General features: G+C 37.9%; 1 protein-coding gene across 10 annotated transcripts in view; it reads left to right on the plus strand.

Moving 5' to 3' along the window:
• Positions 1-2,078: 2,078 nt before the first annotated feature.
• The window catches only part of ITGA7 (integrin subunit alpha 7), a 79,370-nt gene continuing 58,883 nt past the window's right edge, over positions 2,079-22,565 (plus strand). For 4 of the 10 annotated variants that reach the window (XM_072409138.1, XM_072409146.1, XM_072409118.1 and 1 more), the window contains exon 1: positions 2,080-2,393. In XM_072409138.1, coding sequence (XP_072265239.1) covers positions 2,221-2,393 — 173 coding nt within the window. In that variant the 5' untranslated portion in view covers positions 2,080-2,220. Of the gene's footprint in view, positions 2,394-22,565 lie in introns of all 10 variants that reach the window. The other 6 variants (XM_072409081.1, XM_072409089.1, XM_072409126.1 and 3 more) reach the window with 3 other exon arrangements.

Here is a 22,565-nt window from a genome sequence, read left to right on the forward strand (position 1 = left end):
CTCTGCATGTTTCTGTTTCTTGCTACAACCCTCTGCATGTTTCTGTTCCTTGATCCAAACCTCTGCATGTTTCTGTGCCTTCATACAACCCTCTGCTCTGTTTCAACCCTCTGATCTGCTTCTGTTCTCTGATCCAACCCTCTTTCCATTAGGGTAAAAAGTGTTATTCCATAAAGGAGACATGCCATATATAAACATAATAAACATGCTATATGAGTATGATGCCATCTGTGAGATATGATTTGTTTGTTTTATTTTCTAATGTCTAATTGAATAAAATAATTGAGACAGGTTAGTAGTGTTCAGTGATTTCCATCAGAATTGTAGCATTTTTAGAACATTGTGGTTAGGGGATGTATAGAAAAGTGTGAAGTGCTGTGCATCTGATCTTAAATGTTCTGCATTGGATTATGTAAAGAAAACCCAACTCCATCTCTAGTAATGTGTTCTGTATTACAATATTCAACCATATTATTATCGTCAATATTTCCAAATCGGATTCTATTAATTGATCAAATTAATTAAATGATCGTTCAGTGTGATACAAATAATCTGAGCACATGGCAAAAGATTAGTCCGATAAGGTGAGATTAAAGGGGAATCAGCATCTGACCAATGACATGCATCTGATTATTGGGTTTCCAATTGGATGTGATTAGACAGTGCACGTTGGTAAATAATAATTGACCGTACATAATCAAGTTGTGTGTAGGAATGATAGATCAGATTTTATCAGGATTCCAATTTCTATTCAAGAAAGATGATAGAGGGGCAGAAAATCATACACATGTGTAGGGTTTTGTGACTTGGATTGATAGAGCCTAAAAGTGGCAGCAGATCTACTTTGCGTTCTAAGCTCTAGGGATTGTGCAAGGCTGCATACGCACATGCTTTCATTGTCGTTGGAAAGGATCATGAAAGATCCTTTCCAACGACTAACGACTGCATGATGCATGAACAAGTGCTGTACATACAGCATCGTTCTGCTCTATAGAGAGAGAGGGGGGGAACACAGGGCGGCACCCCTCTGCACGCTCTCCCCCCTTACTTCCATTATGATCATTCGACGTCCATCTTCCATGGATCCGCCAGGACGATCGTTCAGGCGATGGACATTGGGTGCTGTATACACGCCAGATTCTCGTCCGATATCGGCCCTGAGCCGATTATCGGGCAAGATCCATTGGACGTGTGTACCCAGCCTAAGCGATGAATAATTGCTCTATAAACAACACAATTGTATTGAAAATGACAATGATGAAATTTCCCGACACATCCAATAGCTTTCTTTCTTAAATGTAATTCCATAAAACCGTCCAAATACCATCACAATGGTAGTGAAGAAACATATTTAGAGTTAGTGTAAGTTAAGGGGAGCTCAGTAAACCTGTTACACAGTAAGAGCCTATTCTCAATAAAGTGTGGCATTAATGCATGCATTTCTATGCAGAAATCTGTGCATTAATGCAACACAATTTTTATATGTCAACAATGCAACTGCTGTAATTTATTTTTGAAAAATTTCAATAAAACCTTTAAAACACAAACGCATGCACCCGATTTGTGCCAAGTGCACAGCAATGCATGTGTGTTTAGTAAACCTGTGGTACAAATGGGACATCAGGTCATCCAAATGTCACACTGGGGCTAATAGATCATGAAATTTTTGCCCATTTCCTACTCTTTTTAAATTGAAAAGAGTGATTCCACCTAATAATCCACATTTTTAGTATTTTTAGGCAAGAATCATATGTAAAACTATTTCTATCTCGCAGCACGTCTACTGATTGCTATGTATAGAGCTGTTCTCCAGCAAAGCAGATCACAATGCAGTTTTTTTGGAATGATCTCCCTGGTATTACCAGTTACTGCATCCTGCCAGCACATTCCCCTCCAGGGTGACGTCACACTGGTGAAAGATGAGCTCATCAGCAGCATGTGTGGCTGGCTGGGAAGTGACAGCAATGGTCAGAGTGTCTGTCCATCCACCTGCTCCCTCTCCTCCCCCTCCTCTGCTTGGAATCCTGGCACATGAGGAGGGCTTACCCTGTAGGAGAGCTGTGCTCCCTGTGTGAGAGCTGTGCTCCGCCTGATCACTCCCTCCTGTCAGTGTGACAGCAGGCAAGGCTCAGCAGTCAGTGCAGCTGTCTCAGTGTGCTTGTATTAGGGGAAGCCCTGCACCTCTCCATCTACCTCCACACCCCCCATCCAGCCTGCAGCATGCCTGCACTGGGGGCTGCTCTGCTCTGCCTTACATGTCTCCTGTCCAGGGACACAGTGACTGCCTTCAATCTGGATGTCACACACACCCTCATCAAGGATGGAGACAAAGACAGCTTATTCGGATTCTCAGTAGCCCTACACAAGCAGCTCAGACCGGAGCCAATCAGCTGGTGAGTACCTGTCCTGTCCTGAACCCAACTTCAGGCTGATCATGTTTATGGGGGGTTCTGCAGGGTCATTTACTCAATGAAAGCCCAATGATCATGCAGATCTAGAAATGGCTTTAACTGCCCAATCACATCTATTAACAAAACTGCTTTCTTTCCATCATGGACCTATTCACTGCATGCCAAAAACTTGCTCAGGACACCTTTCTTTTGCCCTCCCTTAATTGTAGTAGTGTGATGAATAGAACATAAGTTAGATGCAGATCAAGGCTAATATCAGACTAATTGCATATCAGTTAGATGCATATCAGACTAATTGAATTAATTTCTTTTTTTCATCATACTGTTATTTTTATTGGAACATATTTTTATTGGCATCACTTCAAGACATCAGCAACTTTTTCATTGTGTATCAGCCTTTCTGTAGAACCATAGGGTTTCTCTAGAGGTTCCTAGAGCATTGAATGTCTTTCAGATAGGTTGTACCAGTGGTATTATTAGCTATCTAAAAGGGACATTCTTCCAAGAGATCAGCAATGTAAAAAGCATTCTTCCAAATGACTATGTTAATGTCTTCTGATCTGTAGATGTAGATATAGTAATTATGTTAGGGGTTCCCTGGAACCTGAATGTCATTTCAAGGGTACATCCAAAAACTTGGAAGTTATTTTAACAGTACCTCCATACTAAAAAGGTGAGAAGCACTGGTATATAGTTTGATGGGTAGAGGAATATGTGACAGCTGTTTCTGTATGCTGTGTAAGACTGGTGAAGAGTGATGAACAGCCTCAAATATGGTTACTGACCAAGGCAACTTTTATTGTTTAGGGTCCAAAAGGTTAGGAACACAAATTGTCTGCTTTAATACTCCAGTAATAATAATACTTATGTATAATAATACTATACACAAATAGTCTGACATTTTTTCACTTAACCCTAAATGTGAGAAGGTTCAAGCAAAAGTGGGTCCAATGTGGCCTCTAAACCTCCAGTTTGATTTAACTGGAATACATTTTATTCTAGCATGTACAAGCCTAGGGTGAAAGAATTGTGTGTCTGCTTTTGGTGAACTTGTAGCACTTTGTAAGGAATATATACAGTATACCTTAGGAATGTATGGATTCCTAGTATAGAATGTATACAACCTTTTTCCAATGTAACACATTCTTGCAGTGTTTTGGGTTCATATTTTTACCCAAAGAAATGAAAGTAGGTTGTGTTTGTGAATTTGTTTTATTACTCTGTTTTGTTTCCACTAAAGAAAACTACAAGTGTTTTATGTTATTAATGTTTTGTTGATATTTTTATTATATGTAAGGGAAATGTTTAAATATTTACAAAGTTAAATTGAAGTTGAAGTATCAGCACAGCATTGGGTTACTACTGATGTTACAGAAATCCCAAGATCAGAGATGTTTGGAAGCTACTGACCTCCTGCAAATACCAGTCACCTGGCTGTTATGGTGGTCTAATAGACGTAAAGCTGAACTCTGTGCAGATATAAAAGTTTCAGGGTAATGCAGCTCTGTATTTATTATTATATCATTAAGGCTGATTTTAGACTAGTGGCATTTTACTGTGGCATTTACTGCCCCTGGGTGCCCACTGTCCAACACTAGGTAAAAGTTACAGGCTGTCACAGATCGGCTTTCTTAAGCAACATGTCAATTCCAGAAATTTAGGACATCCTAATGCCAGCCTGTATACCCTTTACACCCTGAAAACCTTGTTATTATGATATTACCCTCAGCAGTCCTCTCTAATACCAGTTCTGCCAAGCTGCAAATATACTACATTTCTTAGTAGTTACATAGCTTGCCTGGCTCCTGCACATTCCTTTTTGCCAGGTAAACAGCTTTTTATTGCAATGGGCCAAAGAGAATAGTTGAGGATAGCCAAACTTTACCTCCATCAGGAAGTATCAAAGCTTTGTTGATCAGCACCTCTTGCTTCCTGGACCATAAATATGATCAGTTTAGTTTTTTAGAAGGTGTATTCTATACAACAGGCAATGTGTTTTTAAATTAGTTATTTTGCAGTACCAATGGGTGATTGCTTACCCTTAGTGGAGAAGGAGAAAGCTTGCCAACTCACATAACTCATCATGGCCCCTGCACAATCCAGGGAAACGTGGGGATCCCACTTAGTGTCTACTGAGTGGACCTTTATATGGAGGTACCAGAAAATGTGTTACTTGTCATGATTATATAAATCAGTTTTATGTGAGTATTCCCAAGATCATAGGGTGGGATGGTTGGCATGTTCTGCATTCAGTAAAACAGACTGTCCCTCTATCTACTTCCTTAGATGTGCACTTTTCATTGTTAAGTTATGGAATGTTCCTCGTATAGATAAAACAAGCATGGAAATCACTATTCTGGTTTTCAAATTATGATATCAGATACCAGTATGTGTACAAGAACACAGCAATACCAATACTTATCTTGTTTGCATACTTCTAAATTCTCAGCTATGTTATCTTCAAATAGTTACTGGAATGTCACACTAAAGTTGCTCATGCCCACAGAAAACTTGGTGCTCAGATGCTCTTCAATGAGGTGGAAGTCTAACCATAAGAATACAATGTTTGTAGCTAATATTCTTCAACAGCAGTATTGCTCAGTAGGCCAAGTAAACTTTTTTACATTTTTTTTACTTTATGATGGCATATGATTGTAGAAATAAGTTGGAATTTAGGAAGGTTTATCCTGTCTTTACCTTTTTACAGCAGTAGTAGTATGTTAATTTGTAAATCAGTAACTTACATTGCAGCAGCATATTGAAAATATTGGGCGTTATTAACTTTGCAGTATTAGCAAATTCAGTTCTTTACCCATGACTGTGTATGGGTTTGTGCCACCACGGTCCCCCCTACACATAGGGACCGCTGGGTTACAGTAAATGCTTTCGAGCCTCTTGGTGTTGCACAAGGATATGCGAGGCAGATGCAAATGTTTATTTATTCTCTATGTTTCTTAGCTTTTTCCTTTATTTGATTATATTTCATTTATACATCGCTTCACAGTGTTGGCTTAATATTGTGTTGTGTAAAAACGGTAAATATCCTATTTCATCAGAACCCTACAAATATCACTTGCATATTGTATGGCTGTAGATGTAAAATACAACTGCTGTTTATTTGAGTTGTGGGAGATGGGGACCCATACATGTTACTACACCAAGGGGCCTTACATAAAAAAATAGATTTTCATTTTTCATAGAGAATCAGCGTGCATTCACTCAGAAAGTTATAAATCACATAATTGTCATTACGTATTTTAGGCAGTATTTTAAAGTCACACTTTGCAAAGCATGTCTCACTTACTATATCTTGCAGGAAGAAAATCAAACTGTGGTCGCACATACTTTACTCCAGTAACATAGTGTAATGTCTCTACACTAACAGTCTACTGTTACACACATATATATATTTAACAAACCATTTTACTGTAAAATAACTGTTATGCTTAACAAACCATTTTATTGGCTGGCTTTTTTCATTTGTCTAAACATTCCATTCCCAGTGTAGTACAGCATGGAAAATATTTTTGTGTCTCTGAAACACTGTATATTCTCTTAGGATAGGGCATGATGGGTACATTGTGTGAAATGAAGGGGCAGAGCTACTGATAATGATATTGCTGCAGTCATGCTGTCTGCATACACCAGGTATAGTCATCCTTGTGTAAATCATAAGGTGGGGTGTAAGATTATTCAGATATGGCGTAACATTTATCAATATGTTACTCAAAGTCTGAGTAGCAAAGTTAAAGCATCAATCTCTATTTGTGTGTTTCCCCCCTATGCAGCTTTCTACCCTTTTTTTTTTTTTTTGCATGTTCATTTAGGAGTGATTGACCCTAACGTGAACAGTAGAAAGACACTAAAAGCAATACCACATGCACCATTTATTCAGCTCTTACTTTTTATTTATTTTTTTATATAGCATCAACACATTACGGAGCGCTGTACAAAGTCTATTGTCATGTCACTCACTGTCCCACAAAGGGACTTACAATCTAATGTCTCTACCATAGTCATTTGCACACTCCAAGGCCAGTTTTGAAGGGAAGCCAATTAACCTAACTGCATGTTCCTGGGATGTGGGAAGAAATCAAAGTACTTAGAAGAAACCCGCTCAAACAGGGGAAGAACATGCAAACTCCATGCAGATGTGTCTTGGCTGAGATTCAAACCTGTGACCTAGTGCTGCAAAGGCCAGTGCTAACCACTGAGACAACTACGCTGGGTTTATATCTGTGTGGTGCAGCACCATCTACCATGTGGTTTCACCCAGCAGAGTATTGCAAATTACATGCATTGGTGAGTTTCAGCGCCTAAAGGACTCACTGTACATCACATCGCAGTGCACTGTACTGCATGTAGCATAGATTACATTGTGGCTGTAAACGAAAAATAATGCAAGGAAATGTGTGTGGTGCATGATCCCATCACATGGCAGTGTACAGCACAATGCACATCTATACAGTCACATAGATGTAAACTGATTGACCTACCTGCATGTTTCTGGGATGTGGGAAGAAACCGGAGGAAACCCACACAAACACAGGGAAAACCTGCAAACTCCATGCAGATGTGTGTTGGCAGTCACATAGATGTGAACCGGGCTTTATATTACATGTGATTTCAGTCCAGACTGCAATTCAAGTGTAAAAAGTCAAGTGTTCAAGTACAAGACACTTGTCTGAGTTATGTATTTTGAAAAGTTCTACTGCAGCGATTTCTCTTCATTACAGCAGCTGCAAATGGGAGAAGTTAGACATTACTTACTACTTTACAGTGTACCTATTTATCATTTCCATGGGATAATTCCCTTATTATAGTAAATGAGGTGCAGTTCTGCTGATATCAACCATCCAATAAATTGCAAGAAAAAAAGTAATTTTTTTTTACTTTGCTTGTGATTGGGTATTCTTCCATATTCACTAAACTAAGTGAAATATTCCCTGCAAAAGGATAATTCACTATACTAAGGGAAAAGCATATGATTCTTATAAATCTAAATCAACCTTATCAATCTAATGCTACATGCCATTTCTTCTTGAACCCTCTTGATAAGAAGACCGATTGCCAATACAACTAGGTATAGGAAGCCCAAGGTGAAGTTGTTTTGATACAGTATTATTTCATCTGATCTGACATACCCTTACCGATATACAGCATGATTTTAGGTCCACACCTTACATTTTAAGTAATGGCTAATCACAAATTACTAGAAATATCACCATGTTTTTCTATGTGCAATTTACATCATAGAAAACATGAACATTTGTGATTAGCCATTACTAAAAAAGTGTAGGCCTAAAATCACGCTGTATATAGGTAAGGGTATGTCATATCAGATAAATAATACTGTATCAAAACAACTTCACCTTGGGCTTCCTATACCTTATTGTATTGGCAATCACTGTTTTTATCAAAAAAGATTGATTTTTTTTTTCATCCGCGAATCTTTTAAAGTCATAATGGTTCCTGGCCCATTTCAAGCTTCTGATCTCCAGAAAAGCTCTTTGTGAGGAATTGATTTATTACTATCCCCGAACCAATTAGATACTAAGTCATGACTCATGTGTATGCTACTGTATAAGCAATTCTGTATGTGCCATCCAAAAGAAAAACATCATAAGGTACAAATGGGTTTTCATATCTAATGTTATACAAATATTCTTGATGATGAACATGTTTATGTGAACTAAGAGCCAGATTTAGTAGATGGTGCAGACAGTGTTTCCCATTAATATTACTCAGGATGACGTGAGCAAAGCTGCATATGCCACTTTCTGATTTTACCTTACAGCCTAACAATATAAATAACATTAATGGAAATGTAGCCCAGAATAGATCGGTATTCTGACTGTTACTATGTCTGTGGTGGCGGCTTTGTGTGCTGCTCTTTAGCTCTCTTAAAGGGAGGCTAACAAATTTATGCCATACAATGAGGCTATTCTGTTGAAAAACAAGCAAAGGTTAAAGGTCATATGGGATGAAGAGACAATTTATGGAGAAATTGTTTTAAATAATTCACAATGTCATTTTGCTACTGAATAAATTATAACACCCTCATCATTTTATATTGTCATTTTGCTATTAAACGTTCTGTTGCATTGGGTCAGGGATTTTAAAGGCATTGTCTATAAAATATTTGTTTTATTGATAATAGTCTAAAGTGGCCGTTCTTGACCTTTTTAACATGGGGAAACCCTTACTGATAGCCAAAAAGATCATTGATGTCACTCAAACTGACCTCAGAGGCACAAATTGCTCATTGCTCAAGGAACCCCAAGCAACCTCTTATAGAACCTCATAGAAACCTCATAGAAACTTGGGGTTCCACAGAACCCTGAATGTAAAATGATGGTCTAAAGGCTAAAAAATATTCATTTAGTCATGTAAATCTTAAATATATTTATAGTGTATCTATAAATACGTTTTGTTTACAGACTTAAGTAACTATTCTATAAAGCCTTTTTCAGATTAATTACAACGTACTGATATGCAGATGTTGACTTTTTGCCAAAGTCAGCAGCTAAGCTGTAATGTATAACAACTCCACCACCAGTCCTAACCACTGCCCTTGGCTGCTGACATGTTCAGATTTCTGTGAGCATTCCATTGTTACTTTTAGGTAAATGAAGGGATTGTGAGAGATTACCATATGAGTTTTCCACCCCATACACATACTACTAAAACGTCTATAAAACACGATGAACTGTTTTGGGTGTTCCTGCTGGAACCAGGAGTTTTATGGGAGCAGCCTGACATGCAATATTCCTAGCTGGGAAAATATGACATATTGCAATGTCTGTAGTATGTAGTTTTGAATACTTTAATCTAAAAATAGGCATATTTATATAAAAAAAAAATAAGTTGGAAAAACCTACAAAAAACTGTCTCTGCTACATGTAATATGTAATGCATGTAACACTTACTGTAAAAGGTAATTCATGCAGGTGAGGTGGACATCTTTTGTGCTTTACCTGTGTTGGCACACATTTATATATACACAGCATAATATAGTGTTTTTGTTGTCTACTTGCTTGATCCTGTCCAGCTATAGGGAATGGTATAATACAACATAAACAGGACAATGTCTGCATCATTTCTTAATGCTACTGTATCTGGGTAAAAACAGCTACTAAAAAAGGTGCTGTGGTTACCCCTATCCTAACCATTCTTCCAATGTATAGGTTTAACATTTGCTGTAAAATTTAAAGCTGTAGTGAATTGGTTTTCATTGCCAAGAAACCAGAACATGTTAGCTCTATGTACCCTCCAACCCCACCCTAATTCTAAACTTTTAGCTAAGCCTTAAACTACCACAACAAAAAAATAAGATTTACCTTTACAGGTGAAAAGCCGTTGATCCCCCCACGATTCTTCTTCTTCTTCTGCCATCTTCTTTCTAGTTATTCTTCCTACATCACCTGATCTCTCATTTTCCAGGTGTGAGTTTGGTTGCTTTTTTTACAGTAGAGGAGAAATCCCTTTCTAAACTTTCTCGGGAATGGGCATGCGTGGAAGGCGCGGTCCACAGCCTATATGTCATATACATAGGCCACATATCCCAGGAGGCCGCAGGCTTCCCATTCAGTCTTTATCACTCTGAAATATACCCTGAACAGCTAATTCTCACACAAAACGCTTAATCTTACTTTTAACACTTGATACTTAGACTAGCCCTTACCAAAGTGGGTATAGTTCCACTTTATGGTACACTTAAGGTTACTTGGAGACCAATAGCAATCCAAAAATATTAGTCCCTATGTATCCATAAATTTTTACTTTTCAACCTGAAAACCTAATTCCTTTTAGCATTATTGTTTATTTCTCTCTTATAACAACTATCAAACTCAAATTTCTTTAAAGTAACATTTAAAAAGGATAGAACAGAAAAAAACAACTGAGGTGTGTCCATTCTTCAATGTTTTTTTTGGCATCTGCCATTTACCGTTACAAAAATACAGCATACACATGTCAGTGATTCCGTCTGATATGTTTAATTGGCTTCCAGAGTTTTATGTCTCATCTATAACTCCTCTGGAGTAAAAATATATCCGTCCTCCCAATTTGTGTTTGATGCCAGAAGATCATTCATACAGACTCTCCCAGACTGAGAAGAACTTTTTTATGGGATATTACCCTTGAGGCATAATACTGGTTCCCACTAAACATTTACTATTCCCAGCAGGATGAAAATATGACATGCAGTATGTTCTGCTACAAATATCCCTTGCAGAGGACAACAAGAGTGTGTGAGAAACGCCTGCATGCTTGAGAACTAGTGCTGTGTTATAGGACACACTGTACATGTAAGAATGAGATACAAGATGATTGTCCGTTGTGTTTGCAGCTTGGGTCGTCTTGATTTCTCATTTACAATCTACAGAACATAAACTGCTATTGGATTTGTTTAGTAAGGAGTTCTTATTCCGTCAGTCCTTGTGATCATCTATAGTCTTTCTTGTGTTTGTTGCTATATGGTTACTGCATTCAGGATCACGATGACACTATATACGTTACACTGCCTTTTGCAGCTTAAAGTGACTGAAATAAATCTGTAACATGATGCACATCAACACATTCATTTTTAGTTTAAACTCAGGCTAAAGCTATGTACAGGCTTCAGATTTTTGTTGCCTGGGACTAACATTCATGATTAAGTCTGGCCAATGGCCAATGACTATTACTGTACCCAATGGAGAACACAACAAGGTATCTTCCGCTTGTCCACCCCTCTCCATAGAACAAACACCTCTGTCTCTACAGCACTTGTTTATTCTTATTGTTGCTGGAAAGAATCCATAACAATCATTTCCAGCAAAAAAAATTGCAAGTGTGTACATAGCTTTAAGCTGCGTACACACTTCCAATGTTTATCGTTGGTAAACGAACGACGAACGATCCTGCACGATATCTGCGAACAATCGTATGGCACCGATCCTGTACATACAGATAACGACACGATCGTTCAAAGATATTGTACACACGATACCCTGTTTTCCCGATTATAAGGCACTGTCTTATATTTTTTAAAATGACAAAATATGCCCTAGGTCTTATTTTCAGGGGATGTCTTATTTTTCCATGAAGAAGACTACAGTACACATTTATTGTTGAAAGTCACTCATGATCACTCATGTTCCATTGATTGTCCCCTTCTGATCACTCTATGCCATTGACTGTCCCCTTCTGATCACTCTATGCCATTGATTGTCCCCTTCTGATCACTATATGCAATGATTGTCCCCTTCTGATCACTCTATGCCATTGACTGTCCCCTTCTGATCACTCTATGCAATGACTGTCCCCTTCTGATCACTCTATGCCATTGATTGTCCCCTTCTGTTCACTTACCAGTAATTAAGTGTAGGTATCTCCGTTAGGGCAGGGATCAGCAGCTTGCTTCCTGGTGCAGAATGCCGGCTTGTTACTTTCAGTTTCACTCTGCACTGCAGCCAGGAGCAGACACGTGCTGCAGCCAGCATCAAGGAGACACACACAGGATCAAATATCGGGGGATGTCTTATTCACGGGTGAGTGTCTTATTTTAATTATTTTTTCAAAAATCGGGGGTGGCTTTTTTATTGGGGATGTCTTAAAATCGGGGAAACACAGTAGATGCGATCGTTTGAACGATACAGGAAGTGACGTGCACCACAGGAAGTGAATACTGTGTACGAATGTTCGGATCAAACGAATAAAGATTCACCACACTGTGATGAAGAACTCCGCTGGAAAAAACAGGATGAAGTACCTACTGCAGTGGAACAAGATGAAGAACTCCGCTTGAAGAAATAAATAAATATATACATATATATATATATATATATATATATATATATATATATATATATATACACACACAGGCACATACACTCATATACACAATACAGTCTGTATTGAGCGAACGTTCGTTCATCGCGCATGCTCAGACCATGCACGATCACTGAACGACCGTACACACGATAGATGGTCAATGATCGTCGTCCAATCCCATCCGCCGGTCCGGTCGTTCATTTCCAACGACTATCCTCGTTCGTCGGCGTCGTTGGTTACTTTTTTAACGAACGATTTATGGCCAATCGGTCGTTCGTCGTTCATTTCCAACGATAAAAATTGGAAGTGTGTACGCAGCTTTAGAGTAAGCACTTATTCCCAAAGTTCTGAAATTAGAAAAAGAGACACCTCTGCAAAAAACTAATTGGTTACATCCACAATTTTGTTTATTTATTACTACATTTTGTTTATGGTTTTTATTTTTATGTAGTAATTTGTAGATGTCATAGAAAGTTTAGTATAACACTTTTTATATAGGGATACATCAGGTCGCTAAGTAGAATAGGAGGGGGAAACAAAGAGACGGGGATATAGTTCCAATAGATGGAGATCCGTAAATGAGGCATTTATAATTGAGACTTATTTTTATTGTTTACCCGAAAATATATTCTAAAGCCCTTTTCACTTTGCCTTATTTATCTCATGATTATTGTATTACAAACTATTATGGGCACAGTTTGAAATCCTGATTACTGCACCTTTGGAACTTTTCAAGGAATTGTACTTTTAGATAAAAAGCATGCAAAATCAGTAAAGTGCACTATTACATGATGAGATGTCATAGCAGAATATATACTTATATAAGAATACTTAAGCATAACAAATCTTCTGTTAATTAGGCCGACAATGCTACCTCCTAGCCACCGTGTCATGGCTAATGGAGCAGTATTTATTGTGCACCATAAGCTGCAGCTCATTAAACACAGTGCTTGATAAAGTTACTGATTGCCAAACACTGGCTTTTTTGCAGATTTGCCTTTCTGTTTGATGCCCAACATGTGAATAAAATATGTGGTTTCATTCTGTGTTTTTCATTGCTTGTTTGATTAGACAACAATATACAGAGCTGACATCTTACTCCAGGTAAAAAATATGTGTATATCATCATACATGGTATCCTGTTCATGTAAAGATCATTTAAATTCGCTTTCTGACTCTTACTGCCATGTAAGCAACAGTGAGATTCTTAGGTTGTTTTTGTTATTAGTTTAATAGAAGTCATGACACTGTAGTGGTGCTCAATGATTTTCTCTAGGGTACTCATTGGTGCCTACTATGTATGGCTGTTTGCAGGTTAAAGTTTAAAGAAAGACTCCATGAAAAAGGTCCGAAAATATATTGAAAAATTGACAATTTGGAAAAACCCAACATACATGTAAAGATCTATGTTTGCAGATTCCTTGCTTTTTTACAGTCACTGTATGAAATTGTCTTTTTGCATCCGGCACAATTGTAATGCAGAACAGGTAAACCTCAGTATGACCGTATAATGCCCAGCTGCTGAGCCAATTTTCCAATACTGCCTCTTTTGTTTGACTTAAAGCTGTGGCTTGTGTTTAATATGCCTTCAGGGGCTGAAAAAAGGCATCCTCTGTATTTCACATGTGAGCGATGTTCTGTAAGAGGTGTGATGTAAACCTGCAGGTCCAATAACAGACACTGTGTTCTCAGATATAAGCAAAATAGCACTTACACGCTGTATGTGTACCAACTTGTCTGTACCTACGTTCAGCATGGATGGCACACAATAGAGGCAGTGTTCAATGCACTGATAGTCCTGAATGTTGTGGGATATAAATCAAAGATGTTAGAAATGACAGACTCCTTCGTGGCATTATTTCAGCACTTATGAATGGTGACTTCCTCCATATAACCTTTGTATTGTGGTTGTATACACAGACAGTTTGTTGGGTGCTGGGTGTCTGTAGGTAGTTTATTGATGTGAGGAACATTGAAATATTCACTTTTGTGAAAGCCAAATGTTTTATTTGTTAACTTGGCAGCAGTATAATAAGATTTATCTGTTCTGTGCCTCAGTTTAAGTCAAACTCCAACCAACAGTGGTTTTGGGTACAGTTGGAGTTAGGGAGTAGGGAGCATAAATCTAACTTAACGAATTTGTGACTCAAATAACACGCCTTGAAAATTTAGAATAACAACATATAAATAATTCAACTAGAATAAGGATGAAGGCAGATGCTTTATAAAAGCTTCTTTTTCAGACCTCTTGTGTGGCCGTAAGGTTGGGGGTTGGCTGATATGTGTTGGTGTGGCCTGCTGATAGTCAGTAAAAAGAGTCTGCTTGTAGCCTAGGGGCATCCTGCACCTGAGTCCCACAATTGTATGGAGGTTTCAATGCTGAAAATATAGAAAAAAATGGCTTTACCAAGCCTGACAATGTGTGGTCATATACAACATGTTGACTGGTAAGCTTCATATGCCAGGGCTACATTTTGCTCCTAGTCAGACCCATGTTTTGGGTATTAAAGCTAAACTCCAGGCAAGCAGCTAAATAGACAAATAGAATGCATATATGGGAGCCAGTTTACCTGCCGGTGGATTTGTATGTCTGTCTATTTAGTTCTGAGCTTTGCCACACATCACAGCCATGTAACACTCACAGGTCTCCTTCATCTCCTAACCTATGTTTGGATAAAGTTAGGGCCGAGGTATGAGCTCATCTTTATTTTACTCTTTTGCATTGCAGTACAACAAAAGTCTGCTTCCTCTTTCAGTCTAATTTCTACTGTACAGTCAAATTTAGATACTATACCGCCTATATTTAAATAAATAGGTTTAATGATGTATGCATGAATGCAAATCTTCATACACGTGTGTCTTTTATATCTTCCTGGAGTTTAGCTTTACCCAATTCTGTAATGCATGAAAAATTGTCTGTTATGTCTGTAATAATAATAGAAAGCCATTAAAAAGTTAGGTTTGTGCAGACAGTTCAACCCCAAGTCCACTTTTCCTCCTGTGTATCGCCTACTATGGTAAGTGCTTTATTTGCTGTTTATCGTTCCCTGTACTTAGAAGTCTTAAATTTTGTGGAGCGTAGCAATATAAAACATTAGACAGCTCACATGGCTAGAAGGTTAATGCTCTACTTTCTTGCTGCAGACACATCGCTGCTTTTGCCTGGTCAGATCAGTCAAGTCAGATCATTGGTATTTTGTTTAAAGAAAAAAATTGTTTTATTATAAATATTTCTTTTACTCATTTTTCTTAGAGTGCCTTTTTAAAAAGTCAGCAGTAAAAGATGAATCACTAAAATTTTATACAAGTTTAGTAAATTTTTATTTGCAGTAAAGCTCTCCAAGACTGTATTAGGTAGAGTATCATGGCAGAAGCTTGCGTGATCCAGCAAACCTGGAATGGATTTCTTAAAAATAATTTGCTATTAGTTGGCAAATGTTTTCAAACCACTCACCCGGGATCACACAATAAAAAGTCTATCTTCACCGGTCTTGGAGAGCTTTATTAAATCAGGCTGAGTGGGTCAGGCTTTGTCAGATACATACATAAATCATGGGCCAAATGTATAAAAAAACTGGTCTGCCCATGCTCAAGGCCAAAGATTTGATTTTTTTAATTGGTTTTTATATGTGAATACTTTGTGTCATGATTTAGAATAAAATACATTTGTATTATTAACAGTGCTTGACCACAGTAAAATGTACAACTTGAAGATTTTCCACTGCAAGCCTCATTAGAAAGATAAACAGCAGCTGATATAATTGGCAGTACAACATTTGCCATCAAATAAATGAATGTCCATCTGGTTTTCAGTGGCGGCCGCAGGGTTCTTCTAAAAAAATACATATGGCTGTCCAAAATGTAATTAGATTTGTGAAGGATGCAGTCTTAATTTGCACGCCTCACTTCCTGCATCTAAACCATGTAAGTCATGAGCAGACCGAGATCAGTGTACAAACATTTCATCATGCAGATGCAAAAATATGAACTTGGCTTTATTCGATTACGCTGCATGTTTCTTGTAAGTTAGACGATCATTGCATACTATGGTAAACCAGGCTTGCACACAAATTCAGTCCTGTTATTCATAAACTTCACTAATATTGCCTACTGCACTAATTGCTTATAATCAACAATATTTAGCATTTACCAGTTTGGGGTACAAAGAATACATTTATGTAAAATACATGCTTCATAAATGGTGTTTTTCATCCACTATATAACAATGCATATGTCCTGATAAAACATGGCTAGATAAAAGCGGGAAGGCCGGCAACTCTGTTGTTCTGCGGGAAATCCGTGCATTGGTAAATTCTACAGACACCGTTCTGGAATAAACAGCTAGGGAGTCGTTAAAATTGCCATACTTGACTGAGGCTAAGGACACCTTAGCTAAATGTAGCCCTTGTAGTCAAGTCCACCAGATTTTACTGACATTCCCTGATTGGTCATCACCCTTCTCTCCAGAGTTCTTCCTGCTACATTTGGTGGATTTCTCTAGGTACCTACCGTAGGTCTCTTTTTATCAGATTAGTGGACATAACCTGGGCATGCATTCCTGTGTTCTGGTATCAGGCAAGGGCACCCACTTTGGCCCAATGGTTCTCCAGAGTTAATGAAATGCTACTGATGGGGAATCTTTTTGAGGCACCGCGCAATATTTTCCAAATAGGAGGTGACATTGGCTATTTTTTTAAATTCTCTGCTGCAACCAGATGTGATTGTCCATTCTACCTAGTCATTTCCTCCCACCTTTTTTTTCTGTCTTTTCTCCCTTACCTTCCTCCTTTATGGTTTGTTTTCCATACTTTTACTAAGAAAATTTGAATATTTGTTGAGCTGAATATATGTATTAGCTTTATTGACATTGTTTGGTAATATCTCCCCCCTTTCAATGATACACACTGTTGCTGTGTTGGATTATTTTAATAGCTCTGTCACTGTGATCTTTTGTTATAATCTCTCACCAAGTTTCTCAATAAACGTTATATTTACAGAAGAATGGACCTTGGTCTTGTTAGTGAATTGGCCTAGTTTAACTGACAGGGTGAACCTGGCTTGATAATAATTAGCAGGGAGAATATATAAAATGTTATCTTCACTCCATATCTATAATAATTTACGGTATATTGTACATTTGTGGGTAACATCAAAGAGATTGCAACTACAAACTGTACTGTACTGTGCATAAAGTCAAACAAGGAGTTCAGGACTTCACAAGATGGGGTCTTGGGGTAAGGAACCTCTGTACAGATTTTGTAAGTGTATATGTCTACACACTTTTTGTATTTAAATTTATATCCAACAGGCTTGTATATTGTATATTTTATAGCTCCCAAATTCCACAGTAAGATATAAAAGGTTTGCATTTAAATGAACAGAGAATGCACAGCTATGTCATCATACACATAAATGAATGTTGTGTCTGTCTGTAGGAGGTTTCTACACACAGATCAGTCAGTCAAAGGATTATTGAAATGCTTACTACTAATTTCCGGCTGGTTTATATAGAATAAATAATTCATGATTTAATGAAACTGGAAACCAATCAATAGAATTGAACAGACTAATAAAAAACTATCTATTCTGTTTTCACATTCCTTGGGGGGCTACATAGAAAGCAGCATATGAGATTTTCAGGTTAATATGCGAGACAAGTTTTGCTTACATAGCATTTCATTTAATTGCAGATAACTGTAATTTTTAAATACCTGTACTGTATTACCAGCAGACATATTGATTGTTCAAACAATATGAGGACAGCTGACACATCTCTGTATTGCTATAATTGTTTCGCCATCTGACTAATGAACAATAGTAACAAAACTTAACCTTAAGGCATAGCAGAGCCACACATGTCACCTTCTAAATGGCTCATCTATATTCTATATATAAGCTTTAGGCTATGTCGGTGCCATATACTGTATGTTTGTTATAGTGCTTATACATTATACACTTCCATTTATAAAAAAAAAGCTTATCTTTAGGCAGACAGCTGAATACACAGGTAAAATACATAACTAGAACTAGGTTACCTGCCTAAGTATTTTATTTATGTTTTCAGTCCTCACATTTACACAGCATAATCTTGTCTTCCAGGCCAGGACACTTTTTTTCTCTGCTGAGATTAAAACAGAACTGAAGCCAAATATAAAGGAGAAAATACATAGCTAATTAAAAATTTCTGTAGTATTTTTTTCAAGCATTTTGCCCAGCATCACTAACCCCCCCAGTTCTTCTGAACCCAAGTGGTCAAAGACATCCACAAGCAAGGAGACACAGCACTGGCTTTTTTTTGCTTTTTTATTTTATTAGTGTTATACACACTGTTGACAGTTAAAAAATTTTTATTAGTATAATAATGAATACATAGCTGCAATAATTTGTGCCTTTTACATCACATCATTTTTTGGGGGTAAAGTTATTAGCAAACTGCTGGCATACAAATACTGTATTTTGTACAAGCAAATCACTTCTTCTTAGGAAACTGTATATTACTGTCTCTGTATGGTATCTGTATGCAATACTTTAAAACTGCCAAGTAATAGCATTTACCCATACACGGTTCTTACTGTAAGTCACACACAGCATACTTCTTTTCCTGGATGCAAGCTGTACAGCTGTAAATACAATGTGCTGAATAAAGATAGTGTTTTCCTGAATGCATGATAAAGAAGCTGCCTTTGCTATGTAAGATATGATTTTTAAAGATCATTTTTATTTGAGCTTTTATCAGATATAGCTCCTTTTTGTTTGACAGGTCCTTATCAATATATTTTTCAGCATTACATGCCACAGTTAGATATTACTTTGGCACATTGTTGCAGGTGGATTGCCTTTTTATACAAATGCCATAAAAAAGTGTTATCTATTATCATCATTAGTGCTGTAACTCATTCCAGATGTTAATGAATCTCTTCTCTAAGACCTGTCAGCTGTATACAGTTTGCAGAAGCAGAGGATATGAGAAGTTATCAGTCTTTGTCAGAGTCAAGTCTTCCCAGCTGTGTCTGTGCTGTGAAGCATATAGGATAAAGTACCCTGGCAGTCAGATCTTGCCAAAGTTCTGGAAAAAAACCTTAGTTGATTATGGAGTCCCCCCTCCCCATGCATACTCCTCCCTCTTGCACATTGTGTTCCTCTCTACCCTTCCAAAAGGCCCTTGAGGGTGTGCAAATATGAAGCTGGCAGAACAAAGAATTTTGGGAATCCGTGGCACTGCCGGGGCATCCAGCCGTTTAGTGTGTTAGGTGGAAAGCGCTGAAGTGTACAGAATGCATCTTTTGTTGTGTGAGACTCCCACTTTAGGAGTGTTTCCAGCGAGATGTGCCAGCAGCATGTGTGAACGTGTGCGAAGGCTGTGAGATTCCTACTGTCGCTGTACTGTCTGGGTTACAGACGATATTATTTAATGAGAGGGCTAGGGGTACTGATGGAGTAAGGGTAGCCATGATCACCCCCGTGTTTTCAAACTGTTTCACAGTTAAACATTATTTGTATTACTCAGGCCTTTTATATTATACTTCCCTGGTGAGCAGTAATGAGCTCCTTCATTCATCAGACATGGAGATTTTTTGGAAATCCTTTGTAAGGAAGCAACCATCACAACCGAGTAGTAAAAGAAATGTATGACATTCATGTGACACTGACAAATGTTGGAGGAGTATTGCTTATCCATGTTTTCCAGTCACATGACGTAAGATGGGCACCTTTGTGTGTCCAGGTGGTCTGGTGTTGTGTTGTTGGATGAGCATTAATGTGTGTCCAGGTGTTCCAGTATGTTGATGAAGTATGATCACCATTGTGTGTCCCGGTGTTCCAGTGTTGTAATGTGGGATGTGTAACATTGTCTGTCCAGGTGTTCCCGTGTTGTGGTATTGGATGAGCACGAATGTGTGTCCCAGTGTTCCAGTGTTGTAATGTAGAATGTGTAATATTGTCTATCCAGGTGATCCAGTGTTGTGTTGTTGGATGAACACCATTATGTGTCCAGGTGTTCCAGAGTCATAGTGTTAGATAAGCATCATTATGTGTTCAGGTGTTCAAGTGTGTAGGATGAGCACCATTGTGTATCCCAGTGCTCCAGTGTTGTAATGTAGAATGTGTAAAATTGTCCATCCAGGTGTTCCAGTGTGGTGATGTAGGATGAGCACCATTGCGTGTCCAGGAATTCCAATGTTGTGTTGTTGGATGAACACCAATATGTGTCCAGGTGTTCCAGTGTAGTGTTATTGGATGAGCACTGCTGTGTGTCCAGGTGTTCCAGAGTTATGGTTTTAGATAAGCACCATTGTGTGCTCAGGTGTGTAGGATGAGCTCCTCTGTGTATTCAGGTGTTCAAGTGTTGTGTTGTAGGATGAGCACCATTTTGTATGAAGGTGTTTCATTGTCATGATGTAGAATGTGTATTGTTCTAGGTGTTTCAGTGTTGTAGTATTGGATGAACACCATACTGTGTGAAGGCGTTTCTCTGTCATGATGTAGGATGTGTATTGTTGTGTGTCCAGCTGTTCCAATGTTGTGGTATTGCATGAGCACCATTGTTTGGCTAGGTGTTCCAGTGTCATGTTGATAAATAGGCAAGAATCTGTGTTCAGGTGTGTCTTGATATAGGATGTGCATTGTTGTGTGCCTCTGCCCTGGTGTTTTAGTTTCGTGTACATTTTAGTTAATAGAATCAGGGCAGATAATGTATGATTGCTTTAAAGGAGAAACATTTTTCGCCATGGCCCAGATTTAGTGGTTGTGCCAGGGCCTGATACAATAGTCCTACATATTTGTAAAACTCTTCTCTATTACGTTGTTTAGGCAGGTATCTACACTTTGTACTTTATTGCAATGTAGGGGGTACAAGTTCCATACTAGATGCTAGCTGTGCATACTTCAATATTCCTTTGTAATTCATTGATTTAAATGACTAACTTCAGGAGAAGGAATCCTACCCCATAATGAATTTGTCTTCATTTTAAATCAGTACTAATCTCATATTATTATATAATATTTAATTATCCCATAATATTATTTAACTATCCCATAATATTACTTATTTTAAGTCTAACTGGAGGTTATGTGGTGTTTCCACACATCCAAGAATGTCTGTGTGCTGCTACAGTGTGTGAGAGGCAGTTCTATGGGCTATGTACTTGCTGAATGTTACTTTTCTGCTGTCGTTAGGCGTTTATTTCACACAAAGGTTTTTGAAAAACTGTTTAGGAGATGAGTTTAGCTTTGGGGTAGGGAAGTATAGAGCCATTTGCCCAGAGTCCTTTGTTAACACAGGGGGAATGGGTGTAAATTAGAGGAATATAGAGATGCTTTTAAGCACACATATGAGTGTGGGAAAAAGCTAAACTGCTTAAAGTTTTCTTTCCACTTTCTAGTGATTGAATTGCATTTTTTTTATTACTGACATCCGAATTTATTTTTTAGAAGGCTGAAGATTAGTGATCTTTCTCACTTTTTAGATCATACAGTATGTTTGATTATACGTTTAAAAATGTTCCTTTTGCACTGTTTTCACACCTATTTGGCTTTCAATTTGAAGTGCATTGAGCCAGATATGCTCAGTTGTTGAGCCAGTCTGATGCATTAGACAAGAGCATTGGTTCTGATTTTCCCTTAAATGGTCATTAGAATGTGCTACGAATTAACTTTGTGCAAGTAGCATCAGTTTTCCACATCTTTGCTTTGGACCTGTGTATGATGCAAGAACTTACATAATTGTAAATCAGCTTTTATTTAAGTACCTTACATTTAATAAATAAAATCTAAATATCATTATAAAACAAACTGAGTGTGAATGAAACCTTCAGTAATGGAATTTTGTCGTAGGGCCCAGCTAAAGGTTCGTGTGGATATCAGATATTGGTTTCTCGGTAACAAAAAAAACTGATTGGTTAGATTAGATCTCCTTGGCCACCTACAATTTTATGTTAGGACGCATTTGGATCTTTGCCATAACATTTGCATAAAAACAATATGTGGTATGAATTGTCTCCCCAACACACTAAGGCAATGCAACTGTGTTGCAGTGCTCCCCAAGGCATTGCTATATAGCGTATAATATAAGAAACATATCTTGTTCTTTTTTTAGTAATCTAGGGTGCATTACAGCCCATCACTTTTAAATGGACTGCCTTAGTACACACATAGTCATGCTGAATACCATGTGCATAATAAAAAGCAAAACAAAGAGTAAATGATGGACAGCACAGAAAAAAAGAAAGGGTGTGAAAGAATAGGAATAAGCTAATCTATTTAACTACTACAGCCAAGTGTAGAGAAAATAATAATCATCTGCTGTCTCCAGTGGCCCATTAAGGCCATGGGTTAGGCACT

Source organism: Pyxicephalus adspersus, chromosome 1 (assembly GCF_032062135.1).
Source record: "Pyxicephalus adspersus chromosome 1, UCB_Pads_2.0, whole genome shotgun sequence".
In the NCBI taxonomy this organism is placed as follows: Eukaryota; Metazoa; Chordata; class Amphibia; order Anura; family Pyxicephalidae; genus Pyxicephalus; species Pyxicephalus adspersus.